The sequence below is a fragment of the Agelaius phoeniceus genome, chromosome 6, assembly GCF_051311805.1.
Source record: "Agelaius phoeniceus isolate bAgePho1 chromosome 6, bAgePho1.hap1, whole genome shotgun sequence".
In the NCBI taxonomy this organism is placed as follows: Eukaryota; Metazoa; Chordata; class Aves; order Passeriformes; family Icteridae; genus Agelaius; species Agelaius phoeniceus.
Genome location: NC_135270.1, coordinates 1,326,582 through 1,341,567, shown reverse-complemented (window position 1 = coordinate 1,341,567; position 14,986 = coordinate 1,326,582). Strand labels below are relative to the sequence as shown.

The 14,986-nt window shown below is 40.5% G+C and overlaps 1 protein-coding gene across 2 annotated transcripts in view; it reads left to right on the top strand.

Moving 5' to 3' along the window:
* The window catches only part of GALNT18 (polypeptide N-acetylgalactosaminyltransferase 18), a 222,045-nt gene that overhangs the window by 109,274 nt on the left and 97,785 nt on the right, over positions 1-14,986 (top strand). For both annotated transcript variants that reach the window (XM_054634744.2, XM_054634743.2), the window contains exon 4: positions 1,461-1,627. In XM_054634744.2, coding sequence (XP_054490719.1) covers positions 1,461-1,627 — 167 coding nt within the window. The remainder of the gene's footprint in view (positions 1-1,460; positions 1,628-14,986) is intronic.

Below are 14,986 nucleotides of genomic sequence, written 5' to 3'. Positions count from 1 at the left end.
CAACCAAAATGAACCCCCCCCCCAAAAAACCCCAAAACCATCAAAACCAAAAAAAGTGGAATATATGCTACAATTTTTTTTCTAAACAAAAACATGGGGTTTTACTATTGTTTGATCTGATACTCTTGGTTAAAGTTTTTCAAAGCTTGCAGAAAATAATTTGAGTTCATAATTATGTACATATTTGTAGACAGTCTCAGAGATAAGTTATTAATACAGAAAATAAATTTTGGTTTGATGCTTTAAAGCATAGTTATGCTAAACTAATTTTAATGGCTAATGACTGGCTAAATTGAATTATCACAATGCATAGAGGAATAAGAGTTGTCTTGTGGACAAATATTTGAAAGACGCTTCATAATATATGCTGCTCTGCATTTACCAGAGCTGTGCTTGAAATAGAACACCAGGAATTTCTCTAAATCCCTGGTAACCATGGCAACTGCTGCTTTAGCGCCATTAGCCCAGTGTAACTGAGCGGAGTGGGTTGCTGGCGATAATTTTTAGCTTTGTTGAAGCGATACTCACTCTTGCAGCTGTAAGTGCCCTTTGGAATCTGCATTTGCAATTCACTGGGACACGCTGGGTGCCTCGTGGGTTGGGAGTTCGGGAGGAGCCTCCCCGTGTGAGGGGCAGGGCAGGGCCGGGCCGGGCCAGGCCGCACCTTGGGGTTGCCGCGCAACCGCGCCCTTCTCTGAGCTCTGTGGAGCGAGGATTGGCATCCATAGACTTCCCTCTCCTCTAAACCCCTTCCGGCATATTTTATACACACCTCCTCTCTCTCCCTCTCTCTCTCTGTAGGTTTGGGTTTTTTTAATTCTTTGCTATCACTGTGGAATTTTATTCCTAATGGAACTTGGCATACTTGTGAAAATGCACAAGTGCTTTACATTCTGGGCGGCATCTGGGGCTGAGTTAATTCTGATTTGTTTAAATGAAAAGAAAAAAAAAAAGTAGGTCATTTTTAGCATCATCAGCTGATATGAAAAATTATGTAGAGAGGAAAAGGTGGTTTTTTTAAAAAGTACAGACACACTGAAACAAAAAGTGAGTTTGAGCTGGAAGTAAAGATAATAAATGAATCTGAATGGAAAAAAAAAAAAAGAAAACATGAACTCAGTTCAGGGATCTACCCTCCTTGAAAATTAGTCTTCTTGAAAAGACTAAAAGAAATTAGATAAAACAGGAGTCTAATTCTATTCTGTCAAGTCATCTGTAGTTATCTTTTAAGACATGGTGGTACAAAAAGGGAGGTCAAATTGCATCCATAGGATTGAAAGCATTACTCTTGTCTGTACAAGTTGCCAGCAATTGGAAATTTTGTCCAGAGTGATAAAAAATTGCAAATATGTAAGATGTAAATGAATGCAGGTGGGAAAAATCAATACAAATAGATTCTTTTAAATGGACGACTGCCAAAAATTTCCAAATATTTTCTTTCCTTCAACCTTTCCCTGTAGGTGCAGGAACCTGACGTTTCCTGAGAGTCTTCCTGAGGTCAGCATTGTGTTCATTTTCGTGAACGAGGCACTCTCGGTGATCCTGCGCTCCATCCACTCAGCCATCGACCGCACTCCTGCTCACCTGCTCAAGGAGATCATCCTCGTGGATGATAACAGCAACAATGGTAAGAGCTTTCCTGCTTCCCCCTCCCTGCCCTGAGGCTGCATCGTTCCAGAGAAACCTTGAGTTCTGGCTCTTGCTCATCTTTCTGGCCTTTCAGATCTTATGGGTGGGTTTTCTCCCTTCTTCATCCCCTACTCTTGCTGGGCTGTTTTGAACTCTGCACAAGTGGGGTGTGTTTAAAAGTGTGTACAAAAGAAGGAATGTTGGAGGTGTCTGGTCTGGGGACTGCTGCTGGTCACAGTGACGCCAAGATGGGTTAGAGACTCTCTTTTTCCAGCCCGGTGGTCAAAGAAGGAGTCAGAGCTCTTCAGTTCTCGGTCTCAAGGTTGTTTATTGTTTCTTATCTATAAAATTCTTTCTCTGGCCTGCCAAGGTCCGTTCAGCAGGTCAGACAGAGGCACACTGACTGCTCTCAGGGCGGTGTTATCTTTTTATACTAAGAACTACATATGCAATGTTTACAGTTGCTTCCCAATACCTATCACCCATGTTAGACACTGAGCTTCTACTGTAAACCAATCTAAAAGTGCCAACATCACAGCAGAAGATGGAGGCCAAGAAGAAGGAGAAAGGCTGGACATGCCCAGATTCCTCCATCTTGCCCCCTGAACCCCCATTCTAAAAACCCCAAAAATCTATTTTTCACCCTGTGACAAACTGATTATTACTCTACTTAGACTTTTGTGGCTTGCAGATCCTCATATAAGGTTGGTAATTTTTTCCATGGGTCATAATCAAAGTCACAGGTGTCTTGGGCTCTGTGCCAGGGTCTCTGAGCCCCCTGGCAGGGGTTCTGGCAATCCAGGACAGCCAGAGGGATGTCCTGAATTCTGACAGTCTGGTAGGGAGAGTTTTGAATGTAGCAATAGATCAGACCTAGCAGGTTTTACTCTTAGTGCTTCAGAGTGTTTTTCAAGCTCATATGGTTTCTGCACTTCTGCTTCCACTGTATGATTCCACATGTGTACCCTCTGTCGTGCATAAAATGCCTTTCTGTGTTTCTTGGACTTCTCCTTCAGATTTCCAGTTCTCCTCTCCTCACTGGCAGCACTCACCTTGCTGCTTCTCTGCTGCCTGTACTCAGATGTTGCTCTCCATGGTGTGAAGGATTGCACTGCCCATCTCTGATGGTTCAGTGCTTGCCAGGGTATTTGTCAGTGAGGCCATGCTGGGCACTATTTGCAAGTCTTATTTTCTAGGAACTTTAGTGATGAAATTTTAATAAGCAGAGAATGCTGAACTTAAAGAAAAATTCTGCTGTGCTGGGGGGGTTAATTCTGAACTGCTAAAATACAAGGAGAATCTGAACTTATCTTGTTGAAGGAAAAAGCTGAACAAAGGGCTTCTCTTATCCTTGCCATCACAACTGCTGTTATCTGGCTATATCCCTGTAGCTTAATCCTGTGACTTGCTGCTGATCACAAATGTGTCTCAGATTTGTACAGAGAAGAAACTTACTGGGAAGCAAGTAAGTTCCCCACCACAGGCTATGCACATCATCATATCCTCTTCTGCTGACTATGAATGAAACAAAAACTGCAATCCTGACTATTCAAAGTACACACAAAACACAGCAACTTGGGTTTTGTCTTTTCCCTCATGCAACACCCAGCAATTTGATAGAAAGAACACAGCATTGAAACACAGCTTTGACTGGTGGACTTGGCTGTGATTGTGTGAATCCACTCCTGCCCCTTTCAAATGGCAACTCAAAGAATGTGAGGAGCTGCTCGTGCTGCAGGGCCTGAGGTCTCTGGACATTGATAAACTGGCCACAAAGCAGACATAAAAGGAGAGAAACAGTCTGGTGGAGAAAAGGTGGCTTCTAGAGTTTGAGTCTGATGTTGTATGGTTTACTGGCAGTTCTTGCAGTGCTCAGATTGCAGAGCAATGTCAGGAGTAAGTACCAGTGTTTCTGAGAGCCTGGCCTCACTGTGATGAGCTCACTAACAAACTCTCTCTGCACTGTGCTCTACAGACTTGTCCAAATTATTATTTTTCATTATTTCATACCTGAAATACAACAGAAATCACAGGAACTACTTTATCTTTCAGGAAAACCTGTCCAGTCGCATTTTTTTGTTATTACTGTACTGGATAATATTTTTATGATTTGCTGTGCCTTTTATTTAGGCTTGCCTTTCTTACACTCCAGTGCCTTAAATCCTTGGGTTCCTGGCCCCAAGCAGGGAGACAGAAATTGAGAGGAAGGTAACCTTTGGTTTGGCTGCCTTGGCTTGGTGTTACATGTCATTTTATACAAAATCATACTGTGCAGAGCTATAGTTGGTCTCACAGAAAATTTCAGTTCTCTACAGGATTTTATGCTACTCCTCTAACCCTTTCTCTGGCATCTCTTCCCTGCAGTATTAAATTAGATTTCTACAGTCCTCTTTATCCCATAATGTATGCTGAAGACCTGGTTATAATAGGCATATATTTGGAGCTGATGGATGTTTGGAATGGGAGAGATTGTAAAGATGATTTATGGGCTTTCCTACTATTAGTTTAAATCTTGAAATATTTATTTTAAAACTTACTTTTCCTTTTACAATATTCTGTTTTCCATTTTTTCCTCCCTTCTAGCATTGCTGAGATGAATCCTTTATATTTAGTGTCATTCTGTGTTTTTGTTAGTAGCTCTTTAGCTTGCAAGTGCTGCTGCTTGTAAGATAAGTGGGTTACTCTGGGTTTCCCTGTAATGTTACCTGAGGGGGCAAACACTTGGTCTGTGCTTGCAGTGGGCTCCAGCTCTGCTTCTCACAGGGATCTGTCAGAATCCTAATTCTAAGTGGTATTTTTACTCTGCAGCATTCGCCAGGGATGGCAGCTTCTCTTAACTTGATGCAGGATTTCTTTTTGTGGTGCCACAGCCATGGGCTTCACAGGCAGGAAATATCACACTGTGGGAAGTGAATAGAAAGAAAAAGTGAGACCAGAGTCCAAATGGGCATGTTTTAATGAATCCCAAATTTCTGTAGACCTGTATTTTGGAAAAGAGCAGTGCAAGAACTAGATGGGTTTTTTAAAAATTCCAGAAGGCTGATTTCAGAAACCATTAATTCAAGTACAGGACCAAAGTCTGTGCATTTGTCTTGAACAATATGTGCTGTAGCATTTTATTTCATGTACTTCAAGGGATGTCAAGCAAATTATCTATGGCTTTCCCTAAAGTTTTTCAAGTTCCCAATTATGCTTCAGGAGACCTCAATTAATCTCTCTGTGAAGTTTCTCTTTTTTAAAATAAGTGTTTGGAGTTAGAAAACTGTGAAAAGGCCAATGTGTGCCATTTTAAAGTAGAAAATAGATTTTGTAGGTCCTAAAATTTTGATTCTTTATTTAATAAAGCTGTTTGCATGGCTTAATGTGTGTATTTCACCATACCCTGTTTTCTGGTGGAGATTGCTCTGTGTTGTTTCAGATATGCTGATAGGTACATTAGTAGTAGAATTTAATTTAAGTGAAGGATAGAAAAGGCACATTTCAGTGGCTACATGTGTCTTGTATAATGAGAACAGAAGTTTCATTAAAACAAGTAAAGTATCAGTGTTGTTTATTTGTGTCTCATTTGGGTCTTAGTCATGTTGGTGACTAAGGAACTGCACAGATTTCAGGTGTTTTACTGTATTTTAGGTGTTAGATCAAAATATATCTCATTCTCCTCAGTAGTGCTGTTTGCTTTGCAGAGATAAGGTACCTATGAGTTTACAATTTGGCAATATATAATTTTTTTTTTTTTACTTCAAAAGCAGCAGAATTTTATTTTTATATTCAGAGAAGAGGCTTAAAAAAATTGACCACACTATGACTGCTGGTGGTTAATTAGAGCTCAGAAACATATTTAGAATCGTTGCCTGAGCTGTAAACTACTGGCATTTGTGCTTTATTTCCCCTGGTTTGTGGCATCCTGCCCTCTGGGGACAGGGTGGTGACCTTCTGTGCCACTGGAGCCCTGGTTTGGGCTTTGAGTACCACTGCATTACAAAGTACCTCTTGAAGGTACTTTCAGATGATTTGAAATCTCTCTAAAAAGAGGTGGTTGTTAGCCATGATGAGTTCAGCCTCGTGGGGAGGCAGTGGGCATTAGTGTGTCCAGAGCATGCCTTGCAAAATTTCATACTATGGCAGTAATTATCATGCTCTAGGACATTTTTATTTCACATTACAGTTAATAATATTGCACTAGAGGCTCAGATTTTGCAAGGTTCCTTCCTTTTCCTTGAAGCATTACTTATGAATTAAATATTCCTACATGTTCAGTGTAATAATTCTCATTTTGTCCTGAGATTTCCATGAATACAGCTATTGAACTGCTGTAATAATGTATGTAATGTAATAATAATAATATCCAGTAATAATGCTGGATATCAAAGGATGTGAATTTTATGTCTTGCAGTGTTGAGAATTAGCACAGACTGGTAAAAAGTGGGTCAGGTGCAGCCATATCACCTGTGAGAGGCTGTCCTCAAAACACTGACTGAAGAGAAACTTTTCAGAAAGCATCCAGAGCTTTTCATTAAAAAGTTATATTTCTGTGGTAATTCCTTAGAGATATTTGGCAGTAGAAGATTGTCTGATTTTTTTTTTTCCTTTACACAATCAGTGATGAACTCAAGACTGCAGTTGAGATGCATGCTTGATTTGATAGCACAGCCTAGTTTGAAGGTGGCTCACTTGGAGATCATACAGCTGTGAAAAACCTGTTGGTGGCAATCTCCTGGGGAAAACCTCTGGTCTTGCTTTCTCTCTGTTTGGATTCTTGTTCTTCCCTTACCTGAATGTTGGGAAAGTGCCAAGACAAACAGAAACATCTGAAACCAAGGAAACAGGCCAGGTTTATCCAAACCTGCATTCAGAATTGGGCTGTGGTTTATGCATGGGGAAGGCTTTACTTTATCTGCCTGGATTGATTCTCTGCATTAGTTAGTGACCTTGTTGCTGAAATCATTATTGCACATCTTTACAGAAGCAAGCTCTCAGAAGGGTTGACAAGGGATTGACATGAAAAGAGGGCTGTGCAGTGCTGGTTAGGAATCAAATGCTAAAAAGCATATATTTATGTATGGAGCAGGAAATCTCTTCCTGATGTGGATTTGAGAAAAAAGTTGGCTGTTGTTACAAACTGTGCATTTTACTCTAGTAACGTTTAGGGCTGCAACTTGAATTAATGAAGGCAATTCTTTGAGCATATGTGTGCTGCTACATGGTGTGTGCTGCTGCTGGGACTGCAGTGAGGTGTGCCAGCTTCTGTGGATGCATCTGGAAAGACAGAAGAAGGAAATAGCCCGAGGCAAACCCTTGTCCTCTGGCCATCTGTTCCAGTTGCCACCAGAAGTTAGAGCATCATGTTCTTCTTATCCATGTCCTGGCCATGCAGCTCAGAATTCTGATGGGAAAAAATAGCAACTGCTAATGTAAATAGACTGTGAGACTTTTGTGAGGACGCTGGGTGCTGAAGATGATGTCCTGGACTGGCTCTGGACTGTTGTCTCCTCTCCCTTGTCAGTCCTTGTGACAATGAATTTGATTCCTGTATTAAAGGGGAGAGGCTGTGGAGTAGGATATCAAAATGAAGTGTGACACAGAGCAGAGAAGAGAAGCACACTGCTGATGAATAAGGCCATTTGTCCCAATTATTCTGCCCTCTTTGAGGGTTTTTTTTTTTGGTTTTTTTGTGTATTGGTTGGTTGGTTTAGGGTGGTTTTGGTTTAGTTTTGTTTTAAATTTTATTTGTGTTTTTGTTTGGTTTTGGGGTTTTTTTTTAAATTTTTTGTGACTCTTCACACCTTTTTCTCCTCCTGTGTTAATTCATTCTTCTATTCATCCAGGGTGGTCTTGTTCCTTGGTCTTTATTGTCTCAGCCACTTTGCTTGGACTCCTTCTACCCTGGCAGTCTGCTCTTTTTGAACGCTTACTTCCTCACCCCCAATCCCTACCATGCATCCTTCTTTGTGAGCTTGTGTCCTTCAGGTGGGGGTCTCCATTTTACATGTTCTCAAATTCCAGGGTACCTGTGCCTCTTACAGTTTCCTCCATCCCAGTATTTACTGCAGTTTCTCACAAACTCATTCCTCCTTCTCCCCCATCTCACCATTCAGCTTTCCCTTGCTTTTAGCTGCAGTAATTAAACTCCTGCCTGAATCATCCCTCCCTGCTTTCCTCCACCCCCAGTAACAGTCTGTTCCTTCCTTTTTGGGACATATTTTTATCATTTCCTGCTTTCTTCCTTTCTCTGTCCATTGCCTCCTTTTCATACATGTTTTTCCATTTTCTTTTGCTTTCATTTAAGAACAATTATGAAGTATACTTTTCGTGCAGCTTTCCTAACTCCCCCATGCCTGAACTTCATAGTCCATCAGATTCCAGGACTGACATTCCATCCCATGAGGGACCAGGGACAGCATCCCTTTCTGGAGGCAAGGCTCTGGGTTTGTGTCCTTGTCATTATAGCTGTGTGAGAGCTGTCTGATAACCAGCATGGAGTTTTATGTTGGGAACCATCGGAGTCTCCTTCCTTTATAACTCCAGTGGAAGGTCCTTAGCCTTCCTTTTCTGGGCATTTAGGAGAATGTGAGACCATTTGCCTCTGTGGAAGCTCCGTGTGCTCCAAAGGTGGCAGTAACAAGGTGGCCTTTCAGCAGAACAGTTATTTTAATCATCACAGCTCAGCCTGTTGGTATGGCTGGACAGGCAACATTTCAGTGCGTATGCCAGCTGATAGCAGAACCACTGTCCACGTCAGGGGGCAGCTGTGCAGGGCAGAGCTTTTATTGCAGGCTCCTGACATCAGGCTTTATGACTCAAGATAATGCTAGGAATTGAATCTTCCCTAGCCAACAGGGGCCAAAGTTAATGTATGGTCATCTTATCTTTTATTCCATCTGTGAGGTAATTTAGCCTGCTCAGTCCTGATCCACTTGCAGTGTAGCAGTCTGATGAATACCTTTTCCTGTGCAGATCCAGCACACAAAGTCTAAGAGGACTGGCCTTGTTTTCTGGTGGCTCTGTTTGAGTCCCAGTGTGCCAGTCCATGCTGCACTTCTCTCCCCATCTTCTGTGTCCCTTGAATGACAAGTGCTGCAGTGCACTGTCAGGGTGTTCCTACCCTTCATCCCCACGCCTGTCCTGCCACCCTCTCGTGACACAGCCCTTAGTGTGGGCCTACTCACGTGTGCCCTCATGTTCCTGCTCGTAGCAAAGCCTCAGACAGATGAGTAAGTTCCAGTTTCTAGGGGATGATAAATAGCTGCACGCTGGCCCTTTGGGGTATTCTGGAAGAATTATTTGGGTCAGCTAACAGAAAATAGCATCACCTGTGTCATGTGTGGTTCAGAAGCCTGATGTGACCACACTTAAAGGCTGCAGTCACATTCACTGAGAACAGGCTTGCTTCAAGCTCTGCTGGTGGTGATGAGGAATTCACCCTGGGTGCCTTGGAGGTGCTCTGGGCTGCTGGCATCCTGACTCTGAGGATGCCAGCACATGAATACTGCCTTGGTGCACTTCTCAGTACCATCACTGTGATTTTAGCCTCAAAATTAATCTCTAGAGAGCTCTGAGAAATTGCTTGGTTGAAAATCCTTTTTCTTTCCCCATTTTTTCCCTCTCACATTTGTCAGATTATTTTGCCTTCAAAAATGCTTGAATGGTCTCTGTTGACAATGTTCTCAAGCACATGTCACTAAATTGAAGTAGCAGGCACAGGTATAGATTTGGTGCAGTGGAAAACACTCGTGAGAGAAGTGTCAATATCTGTTGATGTCAGTAAGATACTGTGCTTTGATCAGATTATTTCCTTTTGACGTCTTTGCCCATGGAGTCTTCAACAGAAATTGTGTTTGAGATATTCTAGTAATGTAAGCTCTTATGAGCCTGAATGACTTCTTAAAGGATTTCTTTCTCTTTCGTTATCAAAAGAATGGCACTTATAATTGAAAGAGTTTGACAGGGTGTGGGGAAAATACTCTGTAATGTCAGACAAAGGAGTTAAAGGATTTTGTCCTACAGAAAGTTAAGAAATGAAAATTGCCTTTTAAATGAACTTCATTAAGATTTACCTTTTCTTCTCAACCCAAGCATACTTTTCTTAAAAAGAAAAATGAATAAAAAGATAACTTTCACAGAATCAATGCTGAATTCTTAACTTTAAGTAGTGGTAACACTTCCTTCCAGAGCTGATAATTTCAAACCCTTCAATTTCTTTGTGATAGAACCCCAAAATTCTTGACGTGCTGAAGGATCCAAGACATGATAAGAGATTTGCCTGAAGAAGTATTTAAGAGTGTTCAAGCATATCACTAAATGATAAAAATCAGTTAGCAAAATATATTAATAAATTAGAGATTAATCTTTGGTCACCACACAAAGGCATATTTATAGGCATTGCTAGGTACTTTAAAGGCATTGTGGAACCTACTCTTAAGTCTAAAGTTCAAGTACAGAACATTTTAACAAAGGATATGTGAATTCTAAAAGAACTAAAACAATTCATGTTGGCTTTTCTTTTGGCCTGTTTTTCTGTAGATATGTTTGGCATTGAGTTTTTTAAAAGTGTTCCCAAAGTACATTCAGTGGCCAAATTTTAAATGTCTTGACTCCACTTGCTCACTGCTAGTGATTTCTGGGGATGTTACTGAAATGGTGTTCCTTCCTTTCACCCTGGAAAAGCAACCTATTGAAAGGAGTGTGCTTCAACTAGCAGCCTGGGAAAACTTTGGGGAAGCTCAGTTTAAAGCTTTATGGAAAATGTGATGAATGTGAAAAAAAGCTAAAACTTTCATTTTTGATGATGGAGTAACAGGGGAAAAATGAGGACTTAGGGGTTATACTCTGAGAGAGTGAGAATTCCCACTTGTTTTTCCTCACCTGGTTCATTTGGGAAAAAAGGTTTTGCTTTCATTGGGCCTCTGTGACCAGAGCTGTTGTCATCACCACTTAGTGGAACTCTGTTGTGAGAGTCTGGGAGTGCATGAGTTGGTATGGATGGAGATACAGGTTATGTGCTGAAAATATAAATACCCTTCATGTTCTTTTTGATTTTCACAAGTGTCTAGAGTCTGTTAGATTTTGGGTAAGTTCTGCAGCCAATTTCCTCCACAGCTGGGCAAATCTTGCTCTCCTGGCTGTCTGACTGGGGACCTGTGTGGAGCTGAATTCTTCTGCCACATCCCTATGGCATTTTGCAGTGGAGTTTGTGAATAAAATGATGGTTTTATTTTTATTTTCTTCTTATTAGTTTCCTTTCAAATGTAATCTGAGAGCAATGGTAGATGCTTTTTGGTACCAAATCAAAGGACAAATTGTCTTTCATTAAATGTAAAGGGGTTTGTCTGCACTGCAGTGTGAACTTTCAACTGAGTAATTCAGAATCATGATGAATGCTAAATAACATGGCAGCATGAATCATTGTTGTTTTTGTTTGGCAGCAGGGAAAACCTTGATGGAATTGCTAAGTGCTTTCAGTTTTCTCCAGATAGCTCAGTGTTGGCTGTTGCATTGTTCCTTTGCTCCTCACTGACACATTCCTTTGGCCCAGTGCCTGTCTAATCATTGTTTAATGTTTCAAAAGCTGCCACCTTCTATTTGAAGCAATCTTTTCAAGCAGTACAAATACCAGCAGATTTGCATACAGTAGAAACAGAAATAATTGGAAAAATAAAGTAAAAAAAAAAAAAAGAAATGAGATGTTAAGAGCATTAATGTTTTATGAAGGTGGAAAAAAAATCTGCATAGCTATTCAAATTATGGTGAAATTTAAGGAAGCCTATAGATATTTTTGTGGCTAAATAGATGATCTGTCAGTCTCACAGGCTATGAAATAATTATTCCTCCCAACCTATTGCTCCTAATCTCAAGTTTTGCTCATGTACATGAAGTGGAAGGAGACCAACAAGGTCTTCTAAAATGAGAAACAAGTTGCAACTCATTTGCCAGCGAATAAACAAGTTGACAACTTGTCTGCCAGCCAATAAACAATGATTTCTGTCTTTTATTACCATGAAAGACTGCAGTGTCAGTACTTGAAAAATATATTCACATTCCCAAGTCAAATAAGTGACTGTGATTCCCTGCCTTCCAGTGGTATTATTACTGTACAGGCAGCAAGTTTGAAACATCTCCCCGCGGTCTGCTTCTATATGAAATGTCTAGGATTACATTTCAGTGATATTTGTGCACTTGAAACTTCTTTGGTGGTAGTTTATAGGCTTTGACAACCAGTTTGGAACATGCAAGTGAAACTGAGTAGCACTGGGTCTGGTTTTCTCTCATCGGGTATCTCTGTTTCCAAAGAAATGGGTTTTTTTCTCTTTACCAATTTCCCCCCCACACAAATTGATAAAATGCAGGGAATATTGAGGCAAAAGTTGTGTGACTGTGTGTATGGTTAATATCTCACAAAGATATTAACCATCCAAAGACAAAATGTATTCCACAATTAGCTTTAATTTTTATAATGCTATTTGTGTTGTACAGTGCTCTGTAAAAGGGCAGGAACTGAATGAAGCTGTGCCATGACAACCTCTGGAATGCCTTGTGTCCAAGAGGGAGACCTGCTAGACTCTGAAGGTTCCTGTTCTTCTAGGAATAAATCTTATGGCATCCGAGCTTAGAGCATTAACCCAGTGTGTGAAAATAGACTTTAGGAAATTTTAGGAAAGCTTTTCACCAGAAAAATTCAGCTATAGCATAGCCAAGGAAAAAAAAAAAAGGTAGGTTGGTTAAAAGAAAGGGAGACTTTTTTTTGACTGAGAAGCAAAGACTTTGTGCAGAATTCCCTTCTCCTGGGGAGCCCAAAGACTGACTAAGAGCAACAGAAATAGTCAAGGTTATTTTGCCTCTTTTTTTTTAATTTTTTTTAATTGTCTAGATCTGCACACTGCTAGAGCTATCTGAAGTAAGCAGCATCTAACATCTGACTTTGGAAATTTTCATTTAGTGTGTCTCCATGCTTCAGCAATTACATCTCCCAGAGGAGAACATCACAAAATAATGAAGTTAGAGGAAACCTCAATGGCTTGTTAAAAGGAGCATCATCCCATGTGGGCACAGAATGATCATATAGATCATAGGAAGAGAATTTCAGATTAAATAAGAGAATTTGTACTTTAGTTTTACCTTACAAGCCTGAGAAGATCAGTTGTACACAGTGATACAGAAGTACTTTACAGGTTGCCTGATACTCAGTTGACCCTGAGCAGTATTTTATGTAACTCCAACTAAACCTTCACTGATCTACTCTTCTGAAATCTGAGTAAATGCCTCTATAACTGCATGCCCCAGTAGGAGCTCTGGGAAGAGTTTGGTAGCAGGGAATGTTGGTAGTTCATATCCCTGAAAACACACTGAGCATGGGAACTGCTGGGTGTTTCTGTCTCAGATGGAAACAGAGCAGCCTGGAGCACTCTGCAAAGCTGCAGACGTCATGTGGGCAGGAGCACTTGTGCATCAGCCAGATCAGTAAATCCAGTGCTAAGCAGTCAAAATTACTGCTTTACTGCATGCTGGAGAATGGGATCCTTGGTTGGTTTTGCAGATGTGTGCAGTGATAGTCCCTGAGGTGAGCAAGGAGCAATAATTTTAGTGTTCAAGCTTCCATCACAGACAGCTCTTGGTGCTGGTGTGCTGCCTTTCTCAAATGATGCTGAGATTAAACTAAGCATGATACTAAATCTAAAGAAGATTAGATACACAAAAGCTTTCAGTTGAAAATTGTTTTTGAAAACAAAAGGGGAAAAAAGGGGGCTTTTCAACTAAAAAGTTTTAGGGTTTTTTTTAGTTTTATTTTTTCTATAACTTTTGTTATCCTTATGTCAGTACTCCATCCTTACCAAATGTCTAAAGCTTTTAAGTTTTATTTCTAATTTGTGGACCGATCTTGAAAGGTGCTGACTCCTAGGACTTAATTTTTCATTAATAGGCTCTTTTTTGTGACATGTGAAAATATTATCCATAAAGTTGTATGATTAGTCCGGAGAGGGTTAGCACCAAATGAAGGAAATCCAGTCCTTCAGTGGTGTTAGGTCAGCTCACATAGCCCATCTCCTCAAATCAGAAGTGTTCATCACTGAAAGAGAGGGTTGTCTTCCCAAATGGAGGTAACTGGAACCTCTGGGATCCTGTCAGCTCTCACCAGAAGGTTCAGCTCCTTGGAGCACCCATCTGAGAGCCAACGGAGCCTGCCCGGAAGAGGATGGCAAAACTGAGCCTGAGTCACTCCCAGAGCTCTGGAGTTCATACTGCAAGCTCTGCACAGGTTAGACATGGCCAATATTTGTTCTTTTTACCACTCTCTCAATAACACACAAAAATTAGGAAGTCAGGGGTCTTTTAAAATATCTAAAATGAAAAACCTTAGAGAAGGTGAATTAATATAATGGTCTGTTAAACTAACCATCATTTTATGGCCCTGAACTTGAAACACTGAGAGAAATTACTTAGGTGCAGTAAAATGGAAAAAAAAAAGGGGGGTCTAATCAGCTTTCCTTATAATGGAAGTACCCTAGAAAAATATGCCTGTTGCTTCAGAGTGTATCAAACTGAGTTTAATCAGCTGTGCATTACTGCATAATAGCTCAATCAGCTTCAGGTCAGCAAGAAAGAAAGTAGAGGAATTTTTTTGTAGAATTATAAAAGAAGATGCATGTTCAATAGTTTGCTTGACTTCCTAGGTTTGGATTATCAAAGTTATCAAAGTAACATGAAAAACAGCAGTGGATGATTTATCTAGCTCAGGATCTTATGCATCAAGACTTGGCTCTGATAAAAGCATATTTCAAAAAGTGCATGAATTTTTATGGTGTTGCACAGTGTTGTGTGCACCCTGTGGCTTAGGGTTCATATAGAATATTTTCTAGAAAATTCCGAACTCTCTGGATGGACTCTGCTCCACTGCTATTCTGGCTGTCTTTCCCCATCCTAATAGAGCAGTAGTGGGGTGATTCATTCAGTGTAGAACAGTGATCGCTTAGCTTATGCCAGATACAACCTGAGTTAGCAAATCTGTTAGATCTCTTAACTGAAATAAAATCCACCTCTCTGCTGGAGGTGGATTTTATTTCAATTAAGTTTCCACACTCAGAAACTTTTAATCACAGCAGGTTTGTCTGGTTATCAGATCCAGGCTTTCTGCAGGTTTAACTTCCCCTACCTGCCCATCTCCAGTTGAATTAAGTGGATTTCAGATTCTGGTCATTTTTAAAGGTTTATATCAGTGTGAAACTGCATTTCTGTCTGTGCACTACATACCCATTCCAGAAGGAATTCCTGTGATTTATATAAATAGCTGTGGCAGGGTAAATGTGTTTCCTCTGCCTTTGTACTATATTTTTAAAACGTGATGCCATGTGCGGTTACCTTTGTA